General features: G+C 47.4%; 1 protein-coding gene across 3 annotated transcripts in view; it reads right to left on the reverse strand.

Moving 5' to 3' along the window:
• The window catches only part of PHACTR3 (phosphatase and actin regulator 3), a 195,988-nt gene that overhangs the window by 34,682 nt on the left and 133,378 nt on the right, over positions 1-27,928 (reverse strand). For all 3 annotated transcript variants that reach the window (XM_049869083.1, XM_049869084.1, XM_049869085.1), the window contains exons 5-8: positions 27,626-27,847; positions 24,731-24,905; positions 23,958-24,205; positions 4,571-4,724 (exon numbers count right to left, since the gene is read on the reverse strand). In XM_049869083.1, coding sequence (XP_049725040.1) covers positions 4,571-4,724; positions 23,958-24,205; positions 24,731-24,905; positions 27,626-27,847 — 799 coding nt within the window. The remainder of the gene's footprint in view (positions 1-4,570; positions 4,725-23,957; positions 24,206-24,730; positions 24,906-27,625; positions 27,848-27,928) is intronic.

Here is a 27,928-nt window from a genome sequence, read left to right on the forward strand (position 1 = left end):
TGGTGCGGGCTAAAGTAAATAAAGGAGCCCTTGGGTGATGCAAACAGTTAAATGTTTCACTCAGAGCAGGAAGGGTGGAGTTCAAACCCACCCAGAGGTGCCTTGGACGACAGGCCTAGTGATCTGCTTCCAAAAGGCCACAGCCTTGAAAGCCACATGGAGCAGTTCTAATCTGCACATGTGGGGCCGCCATGGGTTAGTATCGACTCCAACGAAGGCAAGTAACAACAACAACAGGGTAAAGGGAGTATCTACAGGGGGCACTGGTGATTCACTGGCAGAGCTCTCACCTTCCATGAGGGAGACCCGGGTTTGATTCCCAGCCAATGTACCTCACGCACAGCCACCGCCCATCAGTCCGTGAAGGTTTGCATGTTGCTAGGATGCAGAACAAGTTCAGGGGAGCTTCTACATGAAAATAGACTAGGAAACAAGGCCTGACAATCTACTTGCAAAAATCAGCCAACGAAAGCCCTATGGATCACAATGGTCCAATTTGCAGCCAATCACAGGGATGGCGCAGGACGGGGCAGCATTTGGTTCCATTGTGCACGGGGTGGGGGCGGGGAGGGGAACAGCCTCAGCAGCAGCTAACCACCACCACCACCAATTAAATGGGGGAAAGTAAGCAAAACTTCCAGCCAACGAAAGCCCCATGCAACATCTTATCTCTGGTTCTCCTGAAAAGGCATACTGAGCAAGGTATAGCGCTGTGGGTCCGTGACGCTCCACCTATGCTCACAGGTGTGTGAACGGTCCAGGAAGGCGGTGCTAATTAATCACAGAGTGTTCACGTCCCCGAAGACGATGCTGACTCCACATGGGACCCCAAGCCGAGCACACAGGCGCCCAAGAAGGCACTGTTTTCTCTGTGGCTAATTCTGGGGTTGCCTTTCGGTGTTTAAATATGGTGACAAATTTCCAGGGAGCAACTTCATTCTATCCAAGGTTTAAAATTAGTTCCAGATTCTGGGAGAAACAGAATACACCCAGGCCCAGGAACTAGGTTTGTGGCACTGCCTCTTAACGGGAGTTCCCAGGTGGTGCAAATGGAGAATGCTCCGCTGCTAGCTGAGAGGTTGGAGGTTTGAGCCCATTCAAAGGCACCTCGGAAGAAAGGCCTGGTGGTCTCCTTCTGAAAAATCAGCCACTGAAAACCACACGGAGTACGATTCTGCTCTGATGCACATGGGGTCACCACAAGTTGGGCTTAACTTGTTGGTAACTGGTTGATTGGTTGGCCTCTTAGTTAGGGGGGTCTTCAAGGCCCTTGGACGTGGTTTTCCAGGACCTCCACCTTTTACCACCCCACCTCCACATTTAGGAATGGGATCCCTGACTTTTCTCACTTCAAGAAACCTTCATGATAACTGTTGTCAAATTAACACACTATATATATTATCACTGTTTACTTAATATTTATTTTCTTTAAACTGATTTCCTTAATACTTTGTTTTAAAAGAGAATTCAGTGTAGTTATCAAATGGAAAACCATTATCAACTGACACAACCCAGTGGCAGTTGCAAAAAATAACACAATGCTTAAATGTAATTTTTTGACCTTAGGCTAGAAAAGGATTTTTTAAAACATGGTATAAATAATACAAACCATAAAGTATATTAGGGGTCTGCAACCTTTGGCCCATGAGCCAGCATCTGTTTTTGTAAATAAAGTTTTATTAGCACACAGCTACGCCTGTTTATTTGACTATTGTCCACAGCTGCTTCTGCTCTGTAAGCAGCGTGGAAGAGGAACCTGGCCTGCAAAGCCAAAAATATTTACTATCCAGCCCCTCACAAAAAACATTTACGTACCCTGAAAGTATATAATTGTTAAACTGACTATCTTGAAAATGAAAAACTTCAGTGCGATAGAAGAAAGCATTAACAAAATGAAAACAAGCCACAAATAAGAACCCCGTAGCTCATCAAACTGGCAGAGGACTAGAAGCCACAACTTAAAAAGTAGATTTCTCAAAACCATTGAGAAAGAAAACTGTAGGCAAAGCACATGAGTAGAAGAAAAAAGCCCAAATGATAATCTAGGCTGAAGCAGTGCTCGACCGCAGTGGAAACCACAGAAACGTGAAACCAAGCCTCACGAGTGTGGAGGCCGTGCTACTGAGATGCAAACACAAAGTCTGACACAGTCCAGGAACGGCTAAGTCACACAGCAGGGTTAAGGTGCTTGTAGAAACGTAAACTGGTACAGCAACTTTGAAGAAAATTTGGCAATGCCTGGTGATGATGCAGCTCCAAGATGCAACTGCTCTCTAGGTGACAGGCCCTGGGGAAACTCTTGCTTAAGGAAAAACGCAAGAGAACATTCATTTCAGTGTTGGTGCAAATGTAAACATTTGAGGGAAAAAAAGAACCAAATGTCTGTCAACTGGCCAATGGGTGAAGCGTGGTATACTCATGTAATACAACACTATGTATCAGTGGAAATGAATTAACCAGAATCACGTGTACCAATGTAGGCAAATCTCACAAATAGCGTGCCTGGACATAAAAAGCAAATTAAAGGGAAACACAGAAAATGTGCTTCTTTTCCTTAAAGAATAACAATACAGGGAGCCCCAACCTACAAGGCATTCGAGTTACAACTAATTGCACTTACAACTGACTTTTGGTTTTTTTTTTTGTACATCTTATCATTAGTAATATGTACCACATACAATGTTGCAGACCATAATTTGCTTATGTTATCATTCTCATGTTTACTGGCAGAGGTTCAGCGTTACGACTTACTGTTCAAAACGCTGCCGTGTAGCAGGTTATGGCCTGGTCTACAATGAAGTCAGTGTCGGTGTTGGGAGTCATAATGGATAGAAAGTCAGGGAATGTTCAACTCTAATGACATACGACAACTGAACTGTGCATGCACCTGACAGCCGTTACGACCCCGACTTCACAGTTACGACACTGTCGCCAACTTTACTGTCTACAGTGTGATTTCGCTCAGCGTTTCACACCACCAGAAGCCTCAGCTGTTAATGTGAAATGAGGTATTTGATATACATCAGAGCCGACTTTCAACAGAGTCCTTGGAATGGAACCCCGTATTAAGTGAGGGCTACCTGTGCTCTCGGTGTCACAGGTAAGTGCTTGGTGGGTCTGACACTCACTCTGACTGGGGTACACCCAGGCCTCATTCCCCAACCCAGCCCTGCAGAGCTGTCTGATCCCCAGCAACGAGGAAGTGGAGGCTCGGGACATGCGAGGAGGGCAGAGAGGACTGGACCTGGATGGGCCCTGCCCCCCAAGCCACTCCTATAGGGCAGTGAGACAGGGGCTGGTCCTGGGGCCCCAGGAGGGCAGGGTAGACAGGGCAGATGGGGCGCACACAGGCCCTGTCCCCCGCACCAGTCCTGCAGGGCAGGCTGATCCTCAGCAAGAAGAAAGAGGAGGCTTGGGACATGCCAGGAGGGCAGGGTGGACAGGGCAGATGGGGCGTACACAGGCCCCGTCCCCCACACCAGGCTGATCCCCATCAGGTAGGACGAGGGAGCTAGGGACATGCTGCTGTGAAGTTGGTGGCAGCTTGGGACCACGTGTTTGAACCATCAACATTTCCTTTCCCCACAAACCCACGAAGCTCAGTGCGGCCACCTGGCCCTGCCTTGGGGAGACTGGGAAATGTGTCCACCTGCTGAGCATCCGTCTGCAAGGCTCAGCCTCTCCTGGTGCCCTCACTGCCACATCCAAGTGAGGACTGGAAGCTGAGGGAACCCCGGGGTTCCTGGACCCCAGCTATGCTGGCACTCAGGAAGCCAGACATCCAATCACCCAGCACTCAAAGCAACACTGCCCCCCAGGCGCTCTGCCTTGGAGCAGATTGATGTGATCCCAGCAGATCCCTGCCTGGGATGTAGCAGCCCCATCTGTCCTGCCCACAGCACAGCAGGTTTCCAACTCCCAGACCCAGAGGACTGCCTAAGCAGACCACAGAGGTCACAAAGCAGAGGGTGGCTGGGGTCTCAGGTGTTGCAATCAGACAGCAGGTAGCCAGGTGTGGCAATATATTGCCCAAAAAAGAAACTTCCAGACGCTCAGCTTTTTTGTTTTTGGAATACCTTAGAAGATTTGGCAATGCTGAGTCCACCTTCTTGCCTGGGAATGCCCATGCAAGTGAGCAGGGTTGGCCCTCGTGCCTCTGCCCCCAGACAAGGCCCCCCGAGTCTGCTGATCCCCATCACACCCGCCTGTAGCCCTTCACTTCTTCCTGGGCCTCACCTGGCTCCTATAAACCAGTGGTTCTCAACCAGGAGTGATTCTGCTCCCCAGGAGACATTTGGCAGTGTCTGGGGACATCCTGGGTTGTCAAGGAGGGAGGGGGGTGTAACGTGTAGCAGCTAGGGATGCTGCTAAACATCCCACAATGTACAGGACAGCCTCCAAATGCCAGCAGTGCTGCAGTTGAGAACCCTGCTGCAGACACTGAGTGTGTGGGCCCTGGTGCAATGCAGTGGGGAAGGAGACAGTACAGGGCAATGCAGTGGGGAAGGAGATAGTACAGGGCCATCCAGGCCAGAGGGCGGCCTCCGCCGTGCCTGCTCACAGCACTTACTTGGACAGTTTCATCTCAATCTGCTGCCGAATCTCCTGCCTTTCCTCATCGGTCCTCCTAGGGAAGATGTTCCGGTCTTCCAGCTCCTGCTTGCTTGGCCGGTTCCTTAGCTTCACTGCCAAGAGCTCCTTCTTGCATTTCCTGGGCAGTGTTCCTAGAAGAACCATTGAGGGAAGAGAGAAACGGGCCTTAGTGGACGGCCAGCTTGCCTGTCCCACCCCACCTTTTGGAGGAAAGAGTCTGGCTCAGAGTGGTGGGGGCCAGAGCCAAGCACACACACGTCTGTCAGCACATCCATCAGCCTGATGTTTCCTGACACAGGGAGAAAGTGACACCACCAAGGCCCTGACCCATGGGCCACCTTGGCCTGCCAGAACTGCCCTGGTTGATACCTGTGGTCCCACGGTGATTATGAAAGACATTCCCTTTCTCCTTCCAAGATGTCCCAGTGTGGACCATAAATTACACAGTCACTTTGCCCACTGCAGCCCCTTGCCCATCCCCTCACCCAGCCCCACTCCCCCACTGCCTGCCACACTCTGGCCTCGAGGGTCCTCTTTCAGTTTCTCAAACATCCCACCTCAGGGTCTTTGAAGCATCTCTTTCCTCGGCCCACCACACCACTCCTCTAGGACCACTGTTATGGACTGAATTGTGTTCCCCCCAAAACATGTGTCATAACCCTAACCCCTATATCTGTGGTTGGAGCCCTCGTGGTGCAGTGGTTAAGTGCTCAGCTGCTAACCTAAAGATTGGCAGTCCAAATCCACCAGCCACTCCTTAGAAGCCCTATGGGGCGGTTCTACTCTGTCTTATAGCATTGCTATGAGTCGGAATCAACTTGACAGAAAAGGGTTTGGTTTGGTTTTTGGTGTACCTGTGGTTATAATCCATTTGGGAATGGGTCTTCTTTGTTATGTTAATGAGACAGTATTACTGTGGGATGTGTCTTAAACCTTTCAGTACCCAATTATTTTCTGCTTTGAGTTTTTTTTTTTTTTTTGATACCATGTATTTTCATTAATGGAAGCATGCTGAATCAGAGTGGTTTAAATTTTTGGTTGGTAATATGGATTTTAAGAAATATTACGTGGGATTACATGTTTACCATGAAAATTAGGGGGTACTCTGGTGCCATGATTTTTTTTTTTTTTTTTCTGGTGCCATGATTAGTGGGTGCTTGTCTGTCCCATTGGACGTGGGTGGCAGGAATTATTGCAGCGCTCCTTCCATCTGGCTACACTGGGCACCTCTGGTTTTCCAAATATGACACAAAAATATCCACCCCCAAAAACCCACCAGTGTTCCTTAATTATTACACAGGAAACCATAAATATGCTTACAAGGCTTATCTAGCTGTACAAAAGCCAAAAGAGACAAAAGTCTTACCCAGTCACACTTCCTGCATGTACTACCTCACATTTAAGCCTGGTGCCCCAGCTAGGTCTGTGTGCCAAAAAAGTATCTTTCATTTTTCACTGTTACATAAATCTCTACTGGGGGTGCAGCAAATACTTTCAGTGGAAAAAGTAGGATCCCAAGAAACCTGAGAGGCAAAAAATGTGGGTGGGCAAACATATACCCCGATGGTCATGAACCAGTTTTAAGTCAATCTCTTTTGAGATATAAAACAGATTAAACAAGCAAGCAAGCAAACAGAGATGGGGGAAGACAGATGCCATCCTACATGAAGATCACCAAGGAGCCAAGAAACAGAAGCTGAAGAGACAAGGACCTACCTCCAGAACTGACAGGGAGAGAAAGCCTTCCCCTACAGCCAGCGCCCTGAATTTGGACTTCTAGCCTCCTAAACTGTGAGAAAATAAATTTCTGTTTGTTAAAGCCACCCAGTTGTGGTATTTATTACTGTTATAGCAGTACTAGATAACAGAGATGACTATCCAGGGCTGGCCCCCTCCCAGCTGTACAGCTCAGCTTGAACACCGTCTCACTGAAGAGGCCCAGTGGAGCCTCTGGTCCCTAACACATCACCCTATTGTAACTGCTTCCCTATCTGATGATGTTCTGGCTGGTTAGTTTGTCATCTGTCTCCTTCACAGGGCTCTAAATTCCATGAAAGTCCAGCCACCCCGTATTCCAACTCCTAGACTAGTGCTGGTAGAGTGGGCTACCAATGAATAACGTGAGTTGTAGTGTTGGTGAAGAGTACTGATACACACTAGACTGCCAGAAGGCTAAACAAATCCATTGTAGAAGAAATATAACCAGAATGCCACTTAAAAGCACAGATGGTAAGACTTTGGCTCACTTACTCTAGACATGTCATCAGAAAAGACCAACCACTAGAAAAGGACATAATGTTTGGTAAAGCAGAGGGTCAGCAAAAATGAGGGAAACACTCAATGAGATGAATTGACACAATAGCCTTAGCAGTGGGCTCAAGCATGTCAACCATCGTGAAGATGGTGCAGGACTAGACAACGTTTCTTTCTGTTATACATAAGGTCACCATGAACAGGAGCCGGCTGGACAGCAGATAACAACAGTAACAATGAATATTGTTGATTGGGTGGCTGGCGGGCTGATTCAGGGTCCACCGGACTGAGCCTGACCTTTGTACTCTGCACTTGTCCAGGATCAGCTGAGTGAGATCAGGGCACAAACAGGAACTCAGAGAGGCAAATGTTTAAATTTACTGAAGGGAAGAAATGGCGTTGAACTGCATTCACAAGCAGAGAGCTGCCATTTACTCAGGGTGGCGCTGTTCTATTTAGTCGAGCTTTCTTAATAACAGAGTCCCTTCCGACCCCTGGCAATTGACAATGTTGGCTATTTGCAGGTAACTCCAAAGTACCACGCGGTTTTCAGTTCTGCAGTTCTATGGGGCCCAGATTCTAGTCCTGTGATCTTGAGCTACCACCTGACCCAGTCATTTCCACAGATGGAACTTTATTTCTAAAGAAAAATGGATGCCCAAAAAGTTGACACCTAGCATGGAAGATGGGAAGGCAAAGCAAGATAAAACAGCTCCTAGTGTGATCATTTAATAGAAGCTTTGGATAAAGTAAGATACGCAGAGTTGAGCTCAGCCGAGACCTGAATTTCTATCGTCAGCTTGTCTGTCAGGTACGCGTTATATAAAAAAGAGAAAAATGATTCTGGAAACCATTTCAGTGAGGGCTCCAGCCCGACTTTGTTTTCATGGCTTTATAAATGACTGAAGTCCTGTATTTATAGAATCGTAAAGGGCCTGGGAGAGTTGTATGCATTTTTTCACTTCATCTTTCCTGCATCTTATGGGAGAAATCAGAAGCTATGGTGGCATACATACATCCAAGGTCTTGAGACAAACCCTCCTAACGGTCAAGGGTCTAATATAGGGCAAGACGAGGTTGTCATTTTCAGAGAATTATAATATGCTTAACCATAAAACCACACTGAATAATATCATTTAATCTGCTTTAGCTCTTGATACAGTGAGTCCTTCAGTCGACTGCAAATGTCTCAGACTTGTCATTACAAACTTTAATCATATTTGTTCTTGGCTCAGAAAAAGATCCCGTCATCAGAGGTTTCTAGATATTAATAGTTCACACCACATGGAACTTATGCACCGGCAGTAAGTTAATTCTCATCTGCTCATTAAACCAGCCTCTAAGCACAACATGGACACACAGTAGGACCACAGTGAAAACTTATGGATGACTGGCCTTCTACAAGTATCGGAAGTTACCAAGTCTCTCTTCTTACATGTCAACGAAAGGAAATTTCTGGAAATATAGCTTAGCGTGACAGACCTTTGCATGAATTCGAGTGGCCCTTCTACCCAGATGACAGAATTAATCTAAAAGAGGTGAGTTCTCAGAGAATGCTGTCTAACACCAAGAAAAGAGCGCAAAAGCTGAGAAAGGGAGAGGGGAGACCTTTCTGTCCAGACTTCGGGAAGCAAGAGACCCTTCCTCCACTAATGCCCCCAGACATGCTCGTTTTCCTTTGAACCAGAAACCCCACTTCTAGGAGTGTGTCTCCCAAAACTAATGAGACATATTAAAAAATAATAACAATGATACAAATAAAAGGATGCTTATCTCAGCATTATTTTCGAGAGTAAGAATTAGGCACAACCTAAATATCCCAGAAGAGGTGACTTGTTGAATTTCAGTGCACCCGAACCATCTGCACATCATGTATCTGTTAAAAACAGTGGAGTGTACGCTGCTGAAAAGTCCTTGGGTGATGCAAACGGTTAAGCGCTCAACTACAAGCCAAAAGGTTGGCAGTTTGAACCTGCCCAGCGGTGCCTCAGAAGACAGGCCTGGCAATCTGCTCCAAAAGGTCACAGCCTTGAAAACCCTACGGAGCAGTTCTCCGCTGCACTCACGTGGTTGCTATGAATCAAAATCAACTCACTGGCAACTGACGACATTGCTGAATGACGAAAACACATTTATGACATATTGCTAAGGAAAGCAAGGTATAGAAAAGCATGCATGTGTGTGTGTCCAACTTTGTAAGTGTAAATATTTGTATTATAAATTGGCATCAAAAAGCCAAGAATTAATCATTTTACTTATTAATTTTGGTTCTCTGTGTTTTGTTTTAATAAGGAGACTGGTGCCACAGTGGTTAAGTGCTTGGCCGCTCACTTAAAGGTGGGCAGTTCAAACCCACCAGCCGTTCCGTGGGAGAAAGATGTGGCAGTCTGCTTCTGTAAAGATTTATAGCTTTGGAAACCCTATGAGGCAGCTGTACCCTGTCCTATAGGGTTGCTATGAGTCGGAATCCGCTTGACAACAGCAAGTTTTGATATTTCACTTTTACCAAAAATATGGTTTCCTTGTGTAAAGTAAAGAATTTATTAAAAAGAATATTGTCAAGGAACATCAGTAAAAATGCCAGAGTAGGACCCTCCAAGAATTCTCTCCCCCACAAAAGCAACGAGGCTCTTGTCCATTACTGGTGGGATTGTAAACTGGCAAAGCTGCTGTGGAAAACAGTCCCACAAAAAGTTAAAAATAGAATTACCCTATGTCTTAGTTAGGTGGTGCTGCTATAACCGAAATACCACACAATTGGCAGCTTATTTTCTCACAGTCTAGGAGGTTAGAAGTCTGAATTCAGGGTGCCAGCCCCAGCGGCAGGCTTTCTCTCTCTGTCAGCTCTGGGGAAAGGTCCTTGTCATCAGTCTTCCCCTGGTCTAGCAGTTTCTCAGTGCAGGGACCCGGGGTCCAAAGGACATGCTCTGCTCCCAGTGCTCTTTCTTGGCAATATGAGGTCTTTCTCCTCTCTGCTGAGCTATCTCTTTTATATCTCAAAAGAGATTGACTCAACATACTACCTAATCCTATAGATTAGACTGACTCTGGCCTCGTTAACGTAACCACCTCTAATCCTGCCTCATTAACATCACAGAGGTTAGGATTTACAACACATAGGATAATCACATCAGATCACAAAATGGTGGATGACCACACAGCACTGGGAATCATGGCCTTGCCAAGCTATACATTTTTTTGGCAGGACACAATTTATTCCATAATACTACATGATCTAGCAATTCTACTCCTAGGTATATACCAGAGACAACTGGAAGCAGGGACTCTAAAAGATACTTGTACACCACTGTTCATTGCAGCCTTATTCACAATAGATGAAAGGCGGACGCAAGCCAAGTGTCCATCGACAGGTGGTGGATAACAAAATGTGGTCCGTCCATACAATGCAATATTACCCAGTCTTAAAGAGGAGTGAAGTTGTAATACATGCTACGGCATGAGTGAAGCCTGAAACCACTATGCTGAGTGAAATTAGCCAGACACAAAAGGACGAATATTTTATGATCCCACCAATACGAAATGTCTCGAACAGGCAAAGCAGAGACGGAAAGTGGATCAGAGGTTAGCAGCGGCTGGGGGAGGGGGACGGGGTGGGGGGGGGCAGTTAGTGTTTAATGGGTACAGAGCTTCTGTTTGCAGTGATGAAAAAAGTTCTGGAAGTAAATGGCTACCCAGTATTGTAAATATAATTAACGCCACTGAATTGTACACTTGAAAATGGTTAAAATGGCAAGTTTTATGTTATATACTCCTTACCACAGTGAAATTGTTTAAGAAAATCAATAAGAAAACTGGAAAAAACTGTCAAAATCAACTTTTTCATAACTCTAGAAACTAACCAATGGCTTACAGCAACTGGGGAGTGTTTATTCAAGAAAACCAGCTGACTCTGGGCAGGAACATTTTAACCTGTCCTGGTTCCATCCTTATTCTCCAGTTCTGCAGGAGCTTGGAAATATGAGTCCATATTCATGGTGAAAACCAGCTGCCTGCAACTACTGGAGGGAGCAGACGGGGCCAGGCTTCTTCCCAGCCTGGTCCCAGGGGAACTGTCATCTGTGGTCTTCCTGGGGGTCCCCAGAAGATCCCACTTGCAGAGCTGTCTATGACCTGACAGGGAGCTTGCCCAGTATAAAAAGCTTTTTGTTTTTCAAAGGCAAGACTTCCATTTATCTTCAGGCCAGCCCTGCTTAATGCCCTGTGAAGTTCCCTGTGGCAAATGGCAATAAAAATCAATGCATAGGCTAAAAAATAACTTATATGAAATAAAAAATAAACTGTGACACTTGTGGGTCCAGTTCAACTCCAGAAAACCCACGGGCACTTTTCCAACACACAGCTGACAGACAGGGCCGTAGGGGACGGGATGGGTAGTGCCAGCTCTTCCTGAGGTACCAGGGTGGCCCCAACAGCCGCTGAACAGCAGCGCCCTGGGCTTGCACCTTGCCGAGCAGGAGGCAGCCTTCCGCACTCTGTACATATTGATACACTGATGAGTGACAGAGGTCGGTGTCTTTGTCATCTAGTGCTGCTGTAACAGAAATACCACAAGTGGCTGGGTTTAACAAACAGATTTATTCTCTCAGAGGTTAAGAGGCTACAAGTCTAAATTCAGGGTGCTAGCTCCAGGGGAATACTTTCTCTATCAGCTTTGGGGGAAGGTTCTTATCATCAATCTTCCCCTGATCTAGGAGCTTCTTGGTGCAGCTCACCAACACTTACTTGGTGGTAATGAGGTCCCTCTCTGCTAGCTTCTCTTTTAGATCTCAAAAGATTGACTCAAGATACAAACTAATGCTGTAGATTGAGTCCTGCCTTATTAACATAACTGTCTCTAATCTGGCCTCATTAACACTGTAGAAGTTAGGATTTACAACAAAACAAAAACCAAACCTAGTACCTCAGAGTCGATTCACTCATAGCGACCCTATAGGACAGAGTAGAACTGCCCCATAGAGTTTCCAAGGAGCACCTGGTGGATTCGAACTGCTGACCCTTTGGTTAGCAGCCGTAGCACTTAATCACTACACCAACCAGGGTTTCCAGGATTTACAACAGAGGAGATAAAATTGATTTAAAAAAAAAACAATTAATGCAAAAGAAGGTAGAAAGAGTAGAATGAGAACAAAAACACGAATGGGAAAATAGAAAAAATAGAGCATAAATTTAAACCCAGTGATATAATAATCACATTAAATATAAAGGGTCTGAATACCCTATTTAAAGGCAAATATTTTTATCGTCTTTAGGATATGAAAGCAAGTCTAAGCCATAAACTGCCTACAACATGTACTTTAAACATAAAAACAAATAGATTAACAGTGAAAGGAGGAAAGAAGATACACCATGCTAATGCTAATCAAAAGAAAGCTGACGTGGGTATAGGAATATCAGAGAAGACAGATTTCAGAGCAAAAACATACCGGGGTAGAGAGTCACCTCGTAATGATAGAGGGGTGACTTCATCGAGAGGGCAAAACAGTCCTAAGTATTTATGGACCTACTGAGAGCTTCAAACTACATAACGTAAAAACTAAAAGAACTGAAAGTAGAAACAGATAAATCCAGTTACAGTAGGTGGTTTCAAAATACCACTCTAAATAATTTCTAGAACAGACAGAAAATCAGTAAAGATACAGAAGATTTTGACCCGCACTGTCAACCAATCTGACCTGACTGACATTTCTAAAACATCCCACCTACAACCCCAGCAGAAAACACATTCTTTTCAAGTGCACAGGGAACATTCAAGTCTCGATACATTTTTAACCCACTCCAGCCATACAAAGTGTGTTCTCGGACCAGAGTGCAATTCTTTTGGCAATAAATAACAAACGTATCTTTAAAAAAACAATCCAAATATTTGGAAACTAAATAAAAACATCTAAAAAACCCAAACATCTAAACGATCCAAGAAGAATTCGAGCCGGAAATCAGGAAGTGTTCTGAAGTAAATGAAAACACAACATGGTATTAAAGGAAATTTTATAGCATGAAAAGAAGAAACATCTCAAATCAGTGACCTGAAAATCCATCTCAAGAAACTAGAAAAAGATGAGTAAATTACACTTAACTGGAAGAAAGGAAATAATAAAAATGAAAGTGAACAATCAATGAAATTGAAAATAGAGAAACAATAGAGAAGAGCCCTGAAACCAAAAGTTGGTTCTTACCTAGACCAAAAAAAAAAAAACAAAGAAAGAAACAAAGTTGCTGTCTAGCTGATTCCAACTCACAGAGACCCTACAGGACAGACAGGGTAGAGCTGCCCCATAGGGTTTCCAAGGAGCGGCTGGTGGATTCAAACTGCCGACCTTTTGGCTAACAGCCAAGCGCTTAGCTGTGCCACAGACTCCTTATGAGAAGATATGTAGAACTGATAAAACTTTAGCCAGATTCATCTAAAGGAAACACACACACAGAGAGAAAGAGAGAATACAAATTACCAGCATCAGGAATTAGAGCAGTGACATCACTTTAAGAACTAAGGTGCGCCTAACCCAAGCCATGGTATTTTCAATTGCGTCATATGCACGTGAAAACTGGGCAATGAATAAGGAAGACCAAAACACTGACACCTTTGAATTATGGTGTTGGTGAAAAATATTGAATCTGTCAAATCTGTCTTGGAAGAAGTACGGCCAGAGTGCTCCTTAGAAACAAGGATGGGGAGACCTTGTCTCACATACTTTGGACAGGTTATCAGGAGGGACCAGTCCCTGGAGAAGAACATTATACTTGGTAAAGTAGAGGGTCAACAAAAAAGAGGAAGACCCTCAACAGGATAGATTGACACCGTGGCTACAACAACGAGCTCAAGTGTAACGATTGTGAGGACGGTACAGGACTGAGCAACGTTTCATTCTGTTGTACATAGGGGTCGCTCTAAGTCAGAACCAACTTGATGGCACCAAATGACAAGAACAAAATCCACAACAGATTCTACAGTTATCAAAAGGATATAAAGGAATATTATGAACAATTTTATGCCAATAAATTCAACTATTTAAAGGAACAAATTTCTTTAAAAGAAAAACACAAACTTCAAGCAGCAAGAGACAAAATAGACAATTGGACCTCGTGAAAATTAAATACCTACACTCACCAAAAGACTTTGTCAAAAGACTAAAAAGGCAACTTACAAACTGGGGAAAATATTTGCGAACAGTCTATCCAATAAAGGGCTAATATCCAAAATATACATAAAGCTTCTACAACTTAACAAAAAGACAAATAACCCAATCAAAAAATGAGCAAAAGACATGACCGGACGCTTCACCGGAGAGGATAGTCGAGTGGCCAACAAACACGTGAAAAGATGCTCACCCTCATCAGCCATCAGAGGGATGCAAATCAAAACCACAACAAACTACCACCTCACTTCTACTAGACTGGCAATGACTACAAAATAATAACAAACATTAGTGAGTATGTAGAGAAATCGTAACCCTTATCCATTGCTGACGGGAATGTAAAATGGTACAACTGTTATGGAAAGCAGGAAAAATTAAAAATACCACTAACATATGACCCAGTAATTTCAATTGTAGCCATATACCCTACAGCAGTATAACCTAACAGCAGTGTCACAAATTGACACATGTACACCCATGTTCATTGCAGCATTATTAATAACAGCAAAAATTTAGAAACAACCTAAGTGTCCATCGACAGATGAATGGATGAACAAATGCAGCACACACCTACAATGCCATAACAAGACATGAGGTTCTGGGACGTGCTGCAACATGGATGAGCCCCGAGGGCATTACGCCGAGTGATATGATTCAGTCACAAAAGGAGAAAGACTGTATGATCTCACCGTTATGAAAAGATAAGAACAGGTAAACACAGAGAGGCCAGTGACTATCAGTGGCTACCAGGAGTCGGGGGCAGAGATCATTCTCTAGGTAACAGTGACGTTTGTTTATGGTGATGGGAAAGTGACATCAAATAGGGGTAATGGTTATACAGCTTGTCTAATGTAAGTGATATCACTAAGCTGCACCCAAGAAAAATTATGAATTATTTTTATGTTATATATGATCTTACAATAACGGCATTAGAAAAAAAAAAAAGAGGATAAAGCCACTGATGCTACTTAGCTACAAGCAAACACCTCACGGGATTAGTTTTCTTCGTTCATATCTTCAGGGCCATGGTTTTGAAGGACAATCCAGTCAACTGGCATAATACAATTTTTAGAGTTTCTGTTCTACTTCCTAATTTGGTAAGTAGTGCCTGGGGTCCTAAAAGCTTGCCAGCGGCCATCCGGCATACAATTGGTCTCTATTCACCAGAAGCAACAGAAGAAAAAGGAGACCCAGGAATCAGAGGAGACGGACTACAGGACTAACTGCCTCCATGAACTGCTGCCTCCTCTGTCATGAGACCAGAAGAGCTGGATGGTGCCCGGCTACCATAACTGGACATTTTGATCATGGCTACCACAGACAGATCCTGGTCAAAAGGGAGAAAAATGTGGCACAGAACTTCAAATTCTTAAAGATTCCAGACTTAGGGGACCCACTGAGACTGGAGAAGTCCACGAAACTATTACCCTTAGATATTCTTTAAATCTTTAACCAAAATTATCCCCTGAAGTCATCTTTAGACTAAACACCAGTCTAGCTCAATTAGAAAGGAACATATGCCTTGAGTATTGTGTCCTCTTAAAAGATTTTATATACATACACACACACACACATATATATATATGAAATCAAATTGACAACAGTAAATCTACAGTCGTAGGTGAGAAGTTTAGGAGGCAGTGAGCCTAAGTTAAGGGCAGTGAAACAAGTTGAGTAGAAACAGTAAGATTGTTGCCACAAAGTGAAGAAAGGAAGCGATGCCACTGAACTGAATGTCTAGGAATTCTTGAATGGGTGTATATTTTCACCAAACATAAAATAAATATTATTCATTAAAAAAAAGCACAAACTAACAGAGCTCACTTTAGAAGAAATACGTAGAGTAGATCTGTATCTATTAAAGAATGGAATTTACAGTTAAAAACCTGGTGGAGTCATTGATGAATTCTGGAAAACATTTAAGGAATAAATAATATCATTTCTATACAAATTATTTCAGATAAATGAAAAGGGAATCTCTTACTCATTCCATGAGGCCAGAATTTACCCTAGTGCCAAAACCAGAAAAGTCATTTCAAGGAAACTAATATCCCTCACCAACACGATGCAAAATTCTAAACAAAATGTTAGCAAGTCAAATCCAACAATATACAAAAATGGTAATACACCATGACCAAGTGGGATTTTTTCCCAGAGATGCAAGTTTGGTTTAGCATTTGAAAAGCAGTCAATGTTATTTACCAAATTAACAACAACAACAAAAGATCATATCAATAGACACAGAAAAAGCATTTGACAAAATTTGACATCCATTCCTGATTAAAAGCTTTTGGCAAACATGTCTAGAAGGAAACTTTCTTACACTAATAAAGGATATCTATGAAAAACCTATAGGTAACACATACTTATTGATGAAAAAAAAAATTCCCCCTTGATATCAGGAAAAGAAGTCCGGTGGTACAATGGTTAAGCACTCAGCTGGTAACCAAAAGGTTAGTGGTTCAAACCTGCCATTGGCTCCACAGGAGAAAAGACCTGGCGATCTGCTCCTGTAAAGCAGGTTACAGCCTAGAAAACTCTATGGGAACAGGGCTACTCTGTCCTATAGGCTCACTGTGTGGAATTGACTTGAGGGCACGCAACATCATCAGGAACAAGACGAGGCTGTTCACTCTCACCACTTCCATTAAGCATTTAGCAGAGAACTGATTGTGTATCTAAAAATACTATTTACGATAGGCTAAAAATACGAAATACTTAGGCAGAAACCCAACAAAAAGATGTAAAACTTATACCCTAAAAACTACATTTGTTGAGAGAACTTGAAAGGTGACCTAAATAAATGGAGAGATATACCAAGCTGATGGGAGGATGTCAATTCTCCCCAAATTGATCCATAGAGTCAATGCAATCCCAATTAAAATTCCACACACATGGGGTCTCCATGAGTCAGGGAGGAAGCCATGAGTCAGTCACCACCACTGAACTGGCTTCTGGTTTACTGCTCGCTAAGAACATCGCCCCATCACTTCCAAGAAACCACGCAGTGGGTCAGCCTGGTTTCCAAAACCATCTCCACCTCATCTTTCTCATCAGTCTTGTCCAAAAAAAGGATTTATCAGGCCCAGCACCTTATAAGAAATGTCTGATGGCCTGGAAGGGGATTTCTCCAGGGAGGGACACAGCTTTGGGTTTGCGTCTCGAATGTGAACTAGAATGACAAGTCCAGTAAGTAATTCCGTGGACCTCCAGGATCATGCATCTCCCAAGTACACTGGATCCTGTTTTCTGGAAAGAGCATGGCTGTTTGTCGCAGAGAAAAGTGAAAGTGTTGAGCTTTCTGTAGCAGCTGTGTGGACGTAGGAAGGGCTGGGGAGAAAGTCAGGCTCTGTGTCTGGAGAACTAGGGGAACTAACTTCTAGCCCAGACCCACCACGTTTTAGCCGGGGAACTTTCCACACACAACTTTAAGGGAGATTCATCTGGAAGTGGCCACTGTACTTGGCTCCTTGACAAGGAGATGGACTCTCTCGAGACAGCACCCTTCTTCCTCAGTCACTCTCAGCTCCTGTCATCTCACCTTTCTGGCTCAGTCTCCCCAGGCCCCCATCAGCCTCTCTTCCCTGTGCCAAGCCAGGACCTCCTCACCAGCCCCTGTCCTGGCTTCCTTCTCCCTCTCCACCTCCCCACCAGAGCCTGGGGGCCCTTCCACAGTGAGAATCCGGCCACTGGGTGAGAATGGGAAGCAAAGACAATGCTGCCCACCAACAGCGTGAGAGCAGCCAAGGTTTAAGGAATGTTTGCTGTATGCCAGATGCAGCGTTGACAGCACCGTGCATTTCCGCATGGACTTCCTCACAGCCCAGGAGGCAGGTGCTGGGAATTAGCATTCCAATTTTACAGATCAGAAGTAGGCACAGAGATGGCAGCTTCTGCCCAGGGTCACACAGCCACAGGTAGGGATTCAGGACTGCATTCCCCAGCTTCCAGCTTTGCTGCCTTTTGGATTGCACCGTTCTTCGCGTGTATAAAGGTTTCTTGTTCTGCCCCCAGCCATGCCCCAGGTCACACACTGGTTCCATAAGAACCACAGGACAGTGTGTGTGCCTCCCAAGTTTCCACCTGTATCTTTGCTCCAGCTGCTGGGAAGTCCCATCTCCTTCTGCCTCGGTAAGCAGACTCTGGAACTCTGCTCCTCCACCCTGTCTGCAATGAGGATCACCTGGAGAGGTTGATTCCCACACAATGCCTGTCGGGTGGCCCCGCCTGGATGCCTTTGACAAGCCCTGGGGCTGAGATGGCTGCTTTCCAATGTGGAATCTTGAGGTGTAGCTCACTCATCCCAGTCCTTGTCCTCCAATCCCAAAATCACCTCTTTGGGATTGTGGAGCCCCCACTTGCTGTGGGCTGCCTGAAGTCTGGGGCCCTGGCTTGAACCACTGTGTTCCCAGGCCCTGGCTCACTGTGCCTGAGATCAGCGACATGCTGGAGAGAGCTGGGTACATGAATGGGGGCCACACACACAATGGGCTGTTCCCCTCATTTCTCAGCTTCCTCATCTGTAAGAAGGGACAACAGCTGCCGAGGCAATTCGAACTCACAGTGGTCCTACGGGACACAGTAGAACTGCCCCCTTAGGTCTCCAAGGCTGTAAGTCTTTCTGGAACCAGACTGCCACATCTCCCTCCCACAGAGCGGCTGGTCGGTTCAAACGGCTGACCTTTCGGTTTGCAGTGGAGTGCTTTCACCATACTGCACCACCAGGGCTCCAGCATGAAGTTAACAACCCCCCGAAAAGCTGGGATAGCGGCAGCTCTGCCTACCTGGTGTCAACAAGATCCACCAGACCCCATATATGTCAGAGTAGAACTGCTCCATGATTGATTTTTCAGACATAGATTGCCAGGCCTTTCTTCTGAGGCACCTATGGGTGGACTCAAACCTCTGACCTTTTGATTAGCGGCTGGCTGGGCGCCTTAACTGTTTGAACCTCCCAGGTTCCCACCAGGGTGTCCCAAATGGACTAGACCAGGATCTCCCCAGCATCCTGCATCCCAGTGACTGTCTGCAGCGCCACCTAGTGTCCATGAGGAGAAACCCCAGAGCCCCATCTTCCAAGAAGAGGCAGCAACTGCTTCTTTCTGTGAACTCACGCAATGATGAGAACAGCTGAGTCCTCGCTCAATAGAAGATTCTTCATGTTACAGAAGGGTTCACTGCAAGGGGCCTTTCAACAGACCCTCTGCTGCATTTAAAATAGGATTCAGAGAAGAAAATGCCTTTTAGCCTCACTTTTCATAGTCACAGCCACCGAAGGAAGGATTCCAGGGACCCCTTCCTTCAAAGTCACGCGGCCCCATGAGCTGCCTGAGTTCCTGTCATTCCACAGTCACGCTTGTCTTGTTACACAGGCCTGAGTTCATCGTGTTCCACAGTGATGCTCACCCTGTTACAGATGCCTGAGTTCACTGCACTGCCACTAGGGTGGAAATTCTGCTTTCTACTGTAGCCATGAGACCACCGAGGGCGGAGACAGGGTCTAGCTTTTTCTTAGCCTGGGGCTGGGATGTACAGTGGCTGGTGAATAAATAGCAAAGGCATTGCTAAAAGGCTATTTTAAAAATTCCATAAAGCAACAGGATTTCAAATTCTTACGGAATCCAGACTTTCTGGAGCCGTGGAGGCGGGATGAACCCCCAAACTACTGCCCTGAGATAATCTTTAAACCTTAAACCAAAAATAGCTCCTGAAGTTGTCTTCAAACCAAACAACAGTTTAGCTTAACTAGTAAAGGATGTCTGCCTGGGGCATTGTGCTCTTTTAAAGTCTACCTAAATGGGATCAAACTGACAACAGAAACTCAAAAGTTTACACAGGAAGCTAAGGGGGCAGTGAGTTCACGTTACGTAAAAAAACAAAAACCAAACTCGTTGCCATGAAGTTGATTCCAATTCACAGTGAACCTATAGGACAGAGTAGAACTGCCCCATAGGGTTTCTAATCCTGTCATCTTTATGGAAGCAGACTGCCACATCTCTCTTGCATGGAGCCACTGGTGGGTTCTAACCACCAGCCTTCTGATGAGCAGCCAAGTGCTTTAACCACTGAGCCACCAGGGTTCCTCTTAAGTGGGGAAGAGCAGTTTGGAAAAGGAGGGTGAGAACGGCTGCACAACTTGAAGAATGTAGTCAGGATCACTGAATTGCACGTGTAGAAACTGTTAAATCGGTGTATGTTCTGTGTATATTCTCAACATCAAGAAAATTTTTTTAATTCCATGAAGCACTGAAATCCCCCCTCAACTTTAATCTCTCTCATCTAACTTTCATATGATTTTACATAAAGAGTCATCTCTGGACCACCTGTATGGGGATCCCTCCTCCCCTCTGTGCTTGTTGAAATGCAGATTCCTGAGCCTCAGCCCCAGAGCTTCACGGGGTCTGGCTGTGGTAGACAATAGTCCTACTCATATACACATGTGCTATTTCTTGTCACCTGTTCTTCATTGCTATTTCTGCTACACTTTATAACGTGTGCAACATACCCATATACCGCATGGAGGTGGGGCTCCCGGCATCTAGAGGGTGGAGGCCAGGGACGCTGCTCAACATCTGACGATGCGCAGAACAGCCTTCCAGCAAAGGATTCACCAGCCCAGAATGCTCAGGGCCGTGGCTCACAAGCCTTGACGTACATAAACCTTCATGTCTACATGTGAGGACAGCTGAGGAAGAAATTCCCGAAAGCAAAGTTGCTGAAATAGAAGGTCTGGGCACTTGAAGTCTGACAGCCCTTCAGAGAGGGTGCGTCCTTTTGTGACCACACCATGAGTTTGTGGAGCGTAGATTTTTCCCCGCCTCTGCCCTTGCTGGGTGTTACCAGCACAGCCTCGCAGCCCAGCACAGCCTTGCGGCCCAGCAAGGCAGGGCTTAGAGTCCAGCATCCAGGTTAAATCCTGACTCTGCCCCTTTGCAAATGCGGGCTTCTCTGAGCTTCAGTCTCTTCGCATGCTCTGGCCTTACCAGGATCGTAACACAGTGCATTGGGGCAGTTGTGCCTCATGGGCCTGCTAGGTGGGTTACGTCACCACCCTGGGAATGGTACTCGGTGAGGCCTTCTCCGGGGCGGCTGTGACTTTACTCCCTGCCACCCTGGGAATGGTGCTCGGTGCAGCCTGTGGAGCACAGCGGATGCGAGGCATACCTCTGCCAGGGTGGCTGTGACTTTACTCCCTGCCACCCTGGGAATGGTGCTCGGTGCAGCCTGTGGAGCACAGCGGGTGCGAGGCATACCTCTGCCAGGGTGGCTGTGACTTTACTCCCTGCCACCCTGGGAATGGTGCTCGGTGCAGCCTGTGGAGCACAGTGGGCGCGGGGCGTACCTCTGCCAGGGTGGCTGTGACTTTACTCCCTGACAAGCACTCACTGCTCATCCAACTTGCACACGCCACGTTGGCAGGACCACGACTGTCATGGACTGAATTGTGTTCCCTCAAAATTCGTATCAACTTGGCTAGGCCATGATTCCCAGCATTGTGTGGTTGTCCACCATTTTGTGATCTGATGTGATTATCCTGTGTTGTAAATCGTACTCCTATGATGTTAAGAGGCAGGTTTACAGACAGTTATGTTAACGAGGCAGGACTCAAACTACAGGGATTAGGTTGTATGTTGAGCCCATCTCTTCTGAGATATAAAAGAATCGAGCAGAGATTGGGGGACTTCCTACCACCAAGAATGAAGAACCAGGAGGGGAATGTGTCCTTTGGACCTGAGATCTCTACACTGAGAAGCTCCTAGACCAGGGGAAGGCTGATGACAGGGACCTTCCCCCAAAGCCGACAGAGACAGAAAGTCTTTCCCTGGAGCTGAATTCAGACTTCTAGCCTCCTAGACTGTGAGAAGATAAATGTCTGTTAAAGCCATCCACTTGAGGTATTTCTGTTATAGCAGCACTAGATAACCAAGACAATGACCAACTGAAAACAGAGTCAGACGGGTAGCAGGGTCTACAGACGGGGAGACGCAGACATAAGGTAACGCACAGGTATTACGAGGTGGGGGCAAAGTGTGGCAGGTGCTCCACCTGTGCTCATATCTTAGGGAAAAGCCCTGGTGAGTAGTCCCTCCACCCCCTCATCCTGGAGGCCACAGCCCGTCCACCTCCACACGTCCAAGTCTACGGCACAGCCATTACGATGTGTTGGGCACATTGATTAAAAGAATCCAGGGCGCCTGTTGTCTCAAGGTGGCGGGGTTGCTGAGATTCCATTTTCACATCAGCATGATGATGTTGGCATGAGCCCCAGCACTAAGCCCTTCACTGGTGCCACCTGATTCACCCCCTAGATAACCTGCCAGGAAGGCGACAGGAAGCCCGGGGGCCCAGTGGTGCAGGGAGGAGCCCAGGTGCCCCCGTGGTACACCATAAAAGGGGCACTCAGTCCTGCAGTCTGGGGTCCTAGACGGTCTCTCCCACTGCCTAGGAGAGGTGGCCCCTGCAGGGCACCTGGAGGCCTGCTAGGAGCCTCTCTCCCTGACTTGAGGGACCCCTCACAGCCCGTCCTGCTGACCCGGGCTTGGGTAATGGTCTCTAATTCTCCTTGTCCTTGCTCCATGCTAAGCAAGCAAGCAAACCTGGTCTAATTATACAAACGCACTGACTGGTCTTCCAGACAGAGGGCAGGCATGCCCCTTTGTCTGCAGAGACACCAATGCTCTTGTTAAGTCAACGAATCGGCTTACTTGAAGGAACAATACAAATCAGCATGGGGTATTGATGAGATCAGGAGTTTCCAGGCTAACACAAACTAGGAAGAAAGAAAAGCCTGCCAATCTACTTCTGAAAATTGTTGTTGGGTGCCCCTGAGTCGGTTCCAACTCATAGCAATCTCGGTGACAGAGAAGAACTACCCCATAGGGTTTCCCAGAATGTAGAGAATGCAAGTTGACAAAATGCTTGATACAAGTTTCCTCAGAGTGTTCAAGTGGGACAAGGTAATGCCCAAAAAGCCTCCAGCAACAGCGAACTGCATGTAAATAAAATTGTAGTTGTGATAATTGATGAATCTGCTGCCTGGTGCTTTGCTGCTTCAACACCACCCACAAAACCCAGACACCACTGAGATCTACAAATAAGGTATCAGCCACAACAAGTGGACTCGAGGTTTGAAACCAAAGGTTGCAGAGAGAAGCAGTAAAACCTGCCGCACCAGGCAAAGCAGAATGCTTCCGGGGGCCCTTCCTACTGTGACTGATGTTCCCCCAAAAGTAATGTTTTATTGATAAACCTTTTCTATGACCGATATTGAATCCCCCCCTCTCCCCCTGCCAAGTATTTTATTTTAAGTAGAGATTTACAACTTTTTGGGGAGTTACAGACACTTTTGAGAAGGTGAGAAAAGCAAAGAAGCCCTTCCTGGGTGCGCTTTCAGGGGCTCAGAGATCTCTGATTACATCCCCTGGGACAAGCAACATGGAAGGTGTTATGGATTGAATTTTGTCCCCCAAAATAAGTGTCTGAGACGGCTGCCTAACCCATCTCCCCTCTTCCATCTCATACATTCTTCCCTTGGAATTCTTTTCTGTATTTTCTAAACATCAGATGTCCACGCGACCCCCAAACCACCTCTCGCCATGTCTGCAGACTAAATGTACCGTCAACATTTTGGTGAAACTTAATCACCTGGCTAGTCCTAGGCACAAAGTCACTGCTACACCAAACTTACGTTTTTCCTAATTCACGTGAAAGTTAACACGTAATTATCAAACTAGAACAAGTCCACGTGGGTGTCACCTAATCCACCCCTGAGCCTGTGGCCATGCACGCCCCGGTCATTTTGGGGAAGGCACCTCTCTGAATGGGCTCTGCACCAGGCCCTGGGCCGTGTCCCCTCCTCGTGGCCAGGCAGAAACACAAACTCAGACACAGGCTCCGTGCCCGCCCATGACGCTCCCTCCGGGAGGAGACCCCCACGGAGGACCAGGCCATCCTCACCGGAGATGACGGAGTCGTTCAGCGCCTCCTCATCCTGATACAAGAGCAAGTCATCCTTGAGCTCTGAGGCCATCAGCAGGTTCTCCTTATTCTCCTCGGACTCCTGGACGGCAGCCCGCCTGCTCTCCGTTGCCCCATCGAAGCCCCAGGCCTCCTCCCGCTCCTTGCCCCGCTCCAGGCTGGAAGTCCTCGACAGGCGCGCGTCCACACGCTTCTTCGGGGACCCTTTGTTTTCCCTTCCTGGAAAACTAAAGCAGGAAGATTAATCCGTTTCTACGTGTCCCCTTCTCCCCAAAACCCCACAAAATCTACCTGTGGGCTAACCCTATCAGAATGTGCGAATCAGGGCCAGCTACATGACTTTTGGGGCCCAGGGCAAACTAAAAATGCTGGCCCCTAGTTAAAAAATTGGGAGTCCCCGGGCGGTGCAAATGGTTAAGTGCTCGGCTGTGAACTGAAAGGCTGGAGGTTCGAGTCCACCCAGGGGCCCCTCAGAAGAAAGCCCTGCCAATCTACGTCCAAAAGATCAGCCATTGAAAACTCTCGGAGTACAGTTCTACTCAGACACATGTGTGATTGCCATGAGTTGGAATCAGTCCGAAGGCAACTGGTTTTGGATTTGGGAGTTCAGAAATTACTAAGAGATTCAAGGCAGTGGCAGCAGCAGCAGCATGTTAACCTGGCAGGGGTCCTCCTCAGGCCACAGGTCAGAGGTGCAGCACTGGGGGGCGTGGCACTGGGGTGGGGTACTGGGGGACACTATGGTGGCCTACCTGTCCTGCCGGTGCTTCGTGGCCAGTGCCCTGTGTAGCTCCTCGATGACTCGGCTGGGGGGCAACGGCCTGTGGACGGCGGTGAGATGCGGGGATCCCGTGGGGGTGGAGAGCTGGCCACGCAGGGCAGGGTCTGCACTCTTCACACTGGAGCCTTGGAAGAGTGTGGCTGGGCCTGTTTTGGGAGGGACCAGCCAGAACATGAGTCTCCAGGGGATGAGGGGCCTTGCTGACTGACAAGCAGATGAGCTGAGGACACAGCCACAGGCCAGCCAGCCCCGACAAACCCCAGGTCCCAGGAGGGCCCCCTGCACCCACAGGACAGGCACCCGCAGGCCAGCCAGCCCCAAGGAGCCCCAGGTCCAGGCGGGCGGCCCTCACCCCCAGAGGACAGGCACCCACAGGCCAGCCGGCCCCAAAGAGCTGCAGCCCCAGGTTCTGGGCAGGCTCCCCCACCCCCCAGAGAACCGGCACCTACAGCCAGGCGGCCCCTATGAGTCCCAGCTTGTAGGCTCCCTCCCCCAGGTCCAGGGACAAGGGTGCATCCCTGTCCAGTCCTACTCCCTCCAGAATCCACAGGGGCCAGGCTAGCAGGCCGCCTGCCTTAGAAACACCTCCTCCTGTGTCCCTGCTCTTCAAATGTGAGCAATAAGCATTGATTTCCATAGAATGAATTTGACAACGGTTCAAGATAGACTTGCCCAAATCCCACCTAGAAAGCTGAGGCCACCCCCCTTCCTGCCTTCCCCAAAGCCCCCGAGGATGTGCACATCGCGCTGAGCCTATGGTAAGCTTCACGTCCCCAGGGGCCAGGCAGGTGGGAGGCAGAGGTGCCAAGGGGCCTCCTGCAATTCAGACAAGAGGGAGGGGTGAGGACCGCGGCAAACAGAGGAGCGCCTGCCCATCCTAACGAGGCTGCTGCTGATGTTCAGACTCTGCCTGTTGTCGCCACAAGGGAAAATGGGCTGGGGGCTGCCAGATACAAAGACTTCCCAAGAAAAGCCAGGCATCTGGACGGTAGATAAAAATCTCCAATGTCTAAAATGCAGGCAACAACATTTTTTAGATATTGAACACCACAACAAAGCAAGTCTGTGGGTAGGATTCTCTTGCCTCAGGTGGAGGGTGGGTGAGGACCCCGTTGCAGTGCCTTCTTTCCCCCACCTGGCCTGGGACAGCAGGCACGAGGGGGCCCTGGGCAGGAAGCCCAAGAAAGGGGGCCTTCTCCTCTGCTGCCACCTAGCGTTCATATACTTCAGCAAACCTTTCCTCCAAAAGGAGGAGGGAGCAGAAGAGCAGAGAAAATGAAGACCAAGTCCCCACAATGCAATCCCCACCCAAACCCAAACCCAGTGCCGTCGAGTCGATTCCGACTCATGGGTTAGCAGTTCAGATCCACCAGGCGCTCCTTGGAAATTCTATGGGGCAGTTCTACTCTGTCCTATAGGGTCGCTATGAGTGATGAGTAATGCGGTCCCGGCAGTGAGAAATAGAGACCACAGTCCAACGCTCGAGGCCACCCTCCTGTCCCCTCCAGCTCCTAATTCAGTCCCCAAATTAACCTGAGACATATCAGAAGTGCCCACCCCCCCAGACGTACCTCAGTTCCTGGGACCTGAGGTGAGGAAGACAGAGGTGTTGATGGCAGGTGGGGCAGGACCCCGGGACCCAAGATTAGGATGTGTGCACAAAGTGGGGCAGTCCTGAGGAGACTTGGAACTGGGTTCTCATCTCAATTGGCCATGGGGCCTTGGACAAACTGCAGAAGCTTCCCGAGCCTCGGTTTCCCAACCGTGAATTGGGGCTCATGTCACCTCCCCCAAGGGAAGGGCCAATGCTTGTGCATGTTTGGGCCTTGTGGGTACCTAGGATTGGTGTGCACCCAACAAATGGTAAGAACTGGTGGTGGTTGTGTTGCTCAAGTGATTAGAACAAAGAGGCTGAGCTTGGCTATTTGGTGTCATCTTCCACGTCCTTTTTCATCAAAGACAGCATGGAAAAGTTTTAATCCCAAAAACAAAACCACCTCTTGAAGAGCTGCTTTTCTCCAAGATCAGCATAGATGGGACAAGAGATTTCCAGGCAGGCACCAACAGTAAATACCTACTTCCCGGGGCTATCAGGCAGTGTGGCCAAGCTGCCGAGGTAGATGCCTCTGGGGGCCTCTGCCCAGCCCACGCCCTTCTCTCTGTCCCTAAAGTCTGGTGTTATCCCTGGCTCTGTCTTGCTGGACAGGGCTCAATGGAGAGAGAACCAACAAAACCGAGACCAGCAGAGACAGCGAGAAAGACTGAATGAGTGAGAGACAGAGAGAAAGAGACTCAGAGGGAAGCAGCAACAGATGCACAGGCAGATCCTGAAAGTTCAGACAAAGACAAACAAAAAGAAAGTTCCCATCCCAGGACTGTGTCTCCTGCACTCACGTTCTACAAGACATGCTCTTTGACTCCTGCCAATAGACTACCTCATTTGATTGAAGAGCCTGAGTGGTCTGCTCTGGACAACCAGAGCTCCTTGCTAAGAACAACCTCCAACCTCTGATTCTGCCCCCTAGACCTGCTACCCTCCAGCCACAGTAACATAATCAAAGGGTGACAACTGGCCTGTAATGGGTGCCCAATCAAGACTGGCTGAAATCATGGATGGATGGATGGAGGGATGGAGGGGTGGAGGGGTGGATGGAGGGACGGAAGGGTGGATGGATGGGTACATGAGTGAGTGGATGGATGGGTGGATGGGTGCATATGATGGATAAATAAATGGGTGAGTGGGAAGACGGATGAATGGGTGATGGTTGGATGGCTGGGGGAATGGATGGTGGACGGATGGTTAGATGGGTAGATGGATGGTGTGTGCGTGCATGACGAAGGGAGGGAGGAACGAATGTGGACCTACCTGTGACATTTTTCACCATTTTGGATCCGGCCTTGGGTGGTGGGGTGGGCAGCAGTGAGGGGGTGGGCAGCAGTGAGGGGCTGGGCAGCTGGCCCATGGATCTCTCCAGGGGTCTGTGAGGACTCTCCAGGGAGTCAGCTAAGGCTTGAGAGGGCTCGTCCGAGGTGGACAAGAGGCTGTCATCATCATCTTCTTTGCCACTGGATGCTAACGGCAGCTTGGCTAGTTGAAGAGCAAAATAGAGAATTCACAAAACATAGTTCCTTCTGACTGATGGAGTGAATGAGGATATGTAGAGCTCTT

This window comes from Elephas maximus, chromosome 25 (genome assembly GCF_024166365.1).
Source record: "Elephas maximus indicus isolate mEleMax1 chromosome 25, mEleMax1 primary haplotype, whole genome shotgun sequence".
NCBI classification, from domain to species: domain Eukaryota; kingdom Metazoa; phylum Chordata; class Mammalia; order Proboscidea; family Elephantidae; genus Elephas; species Elephas maximus.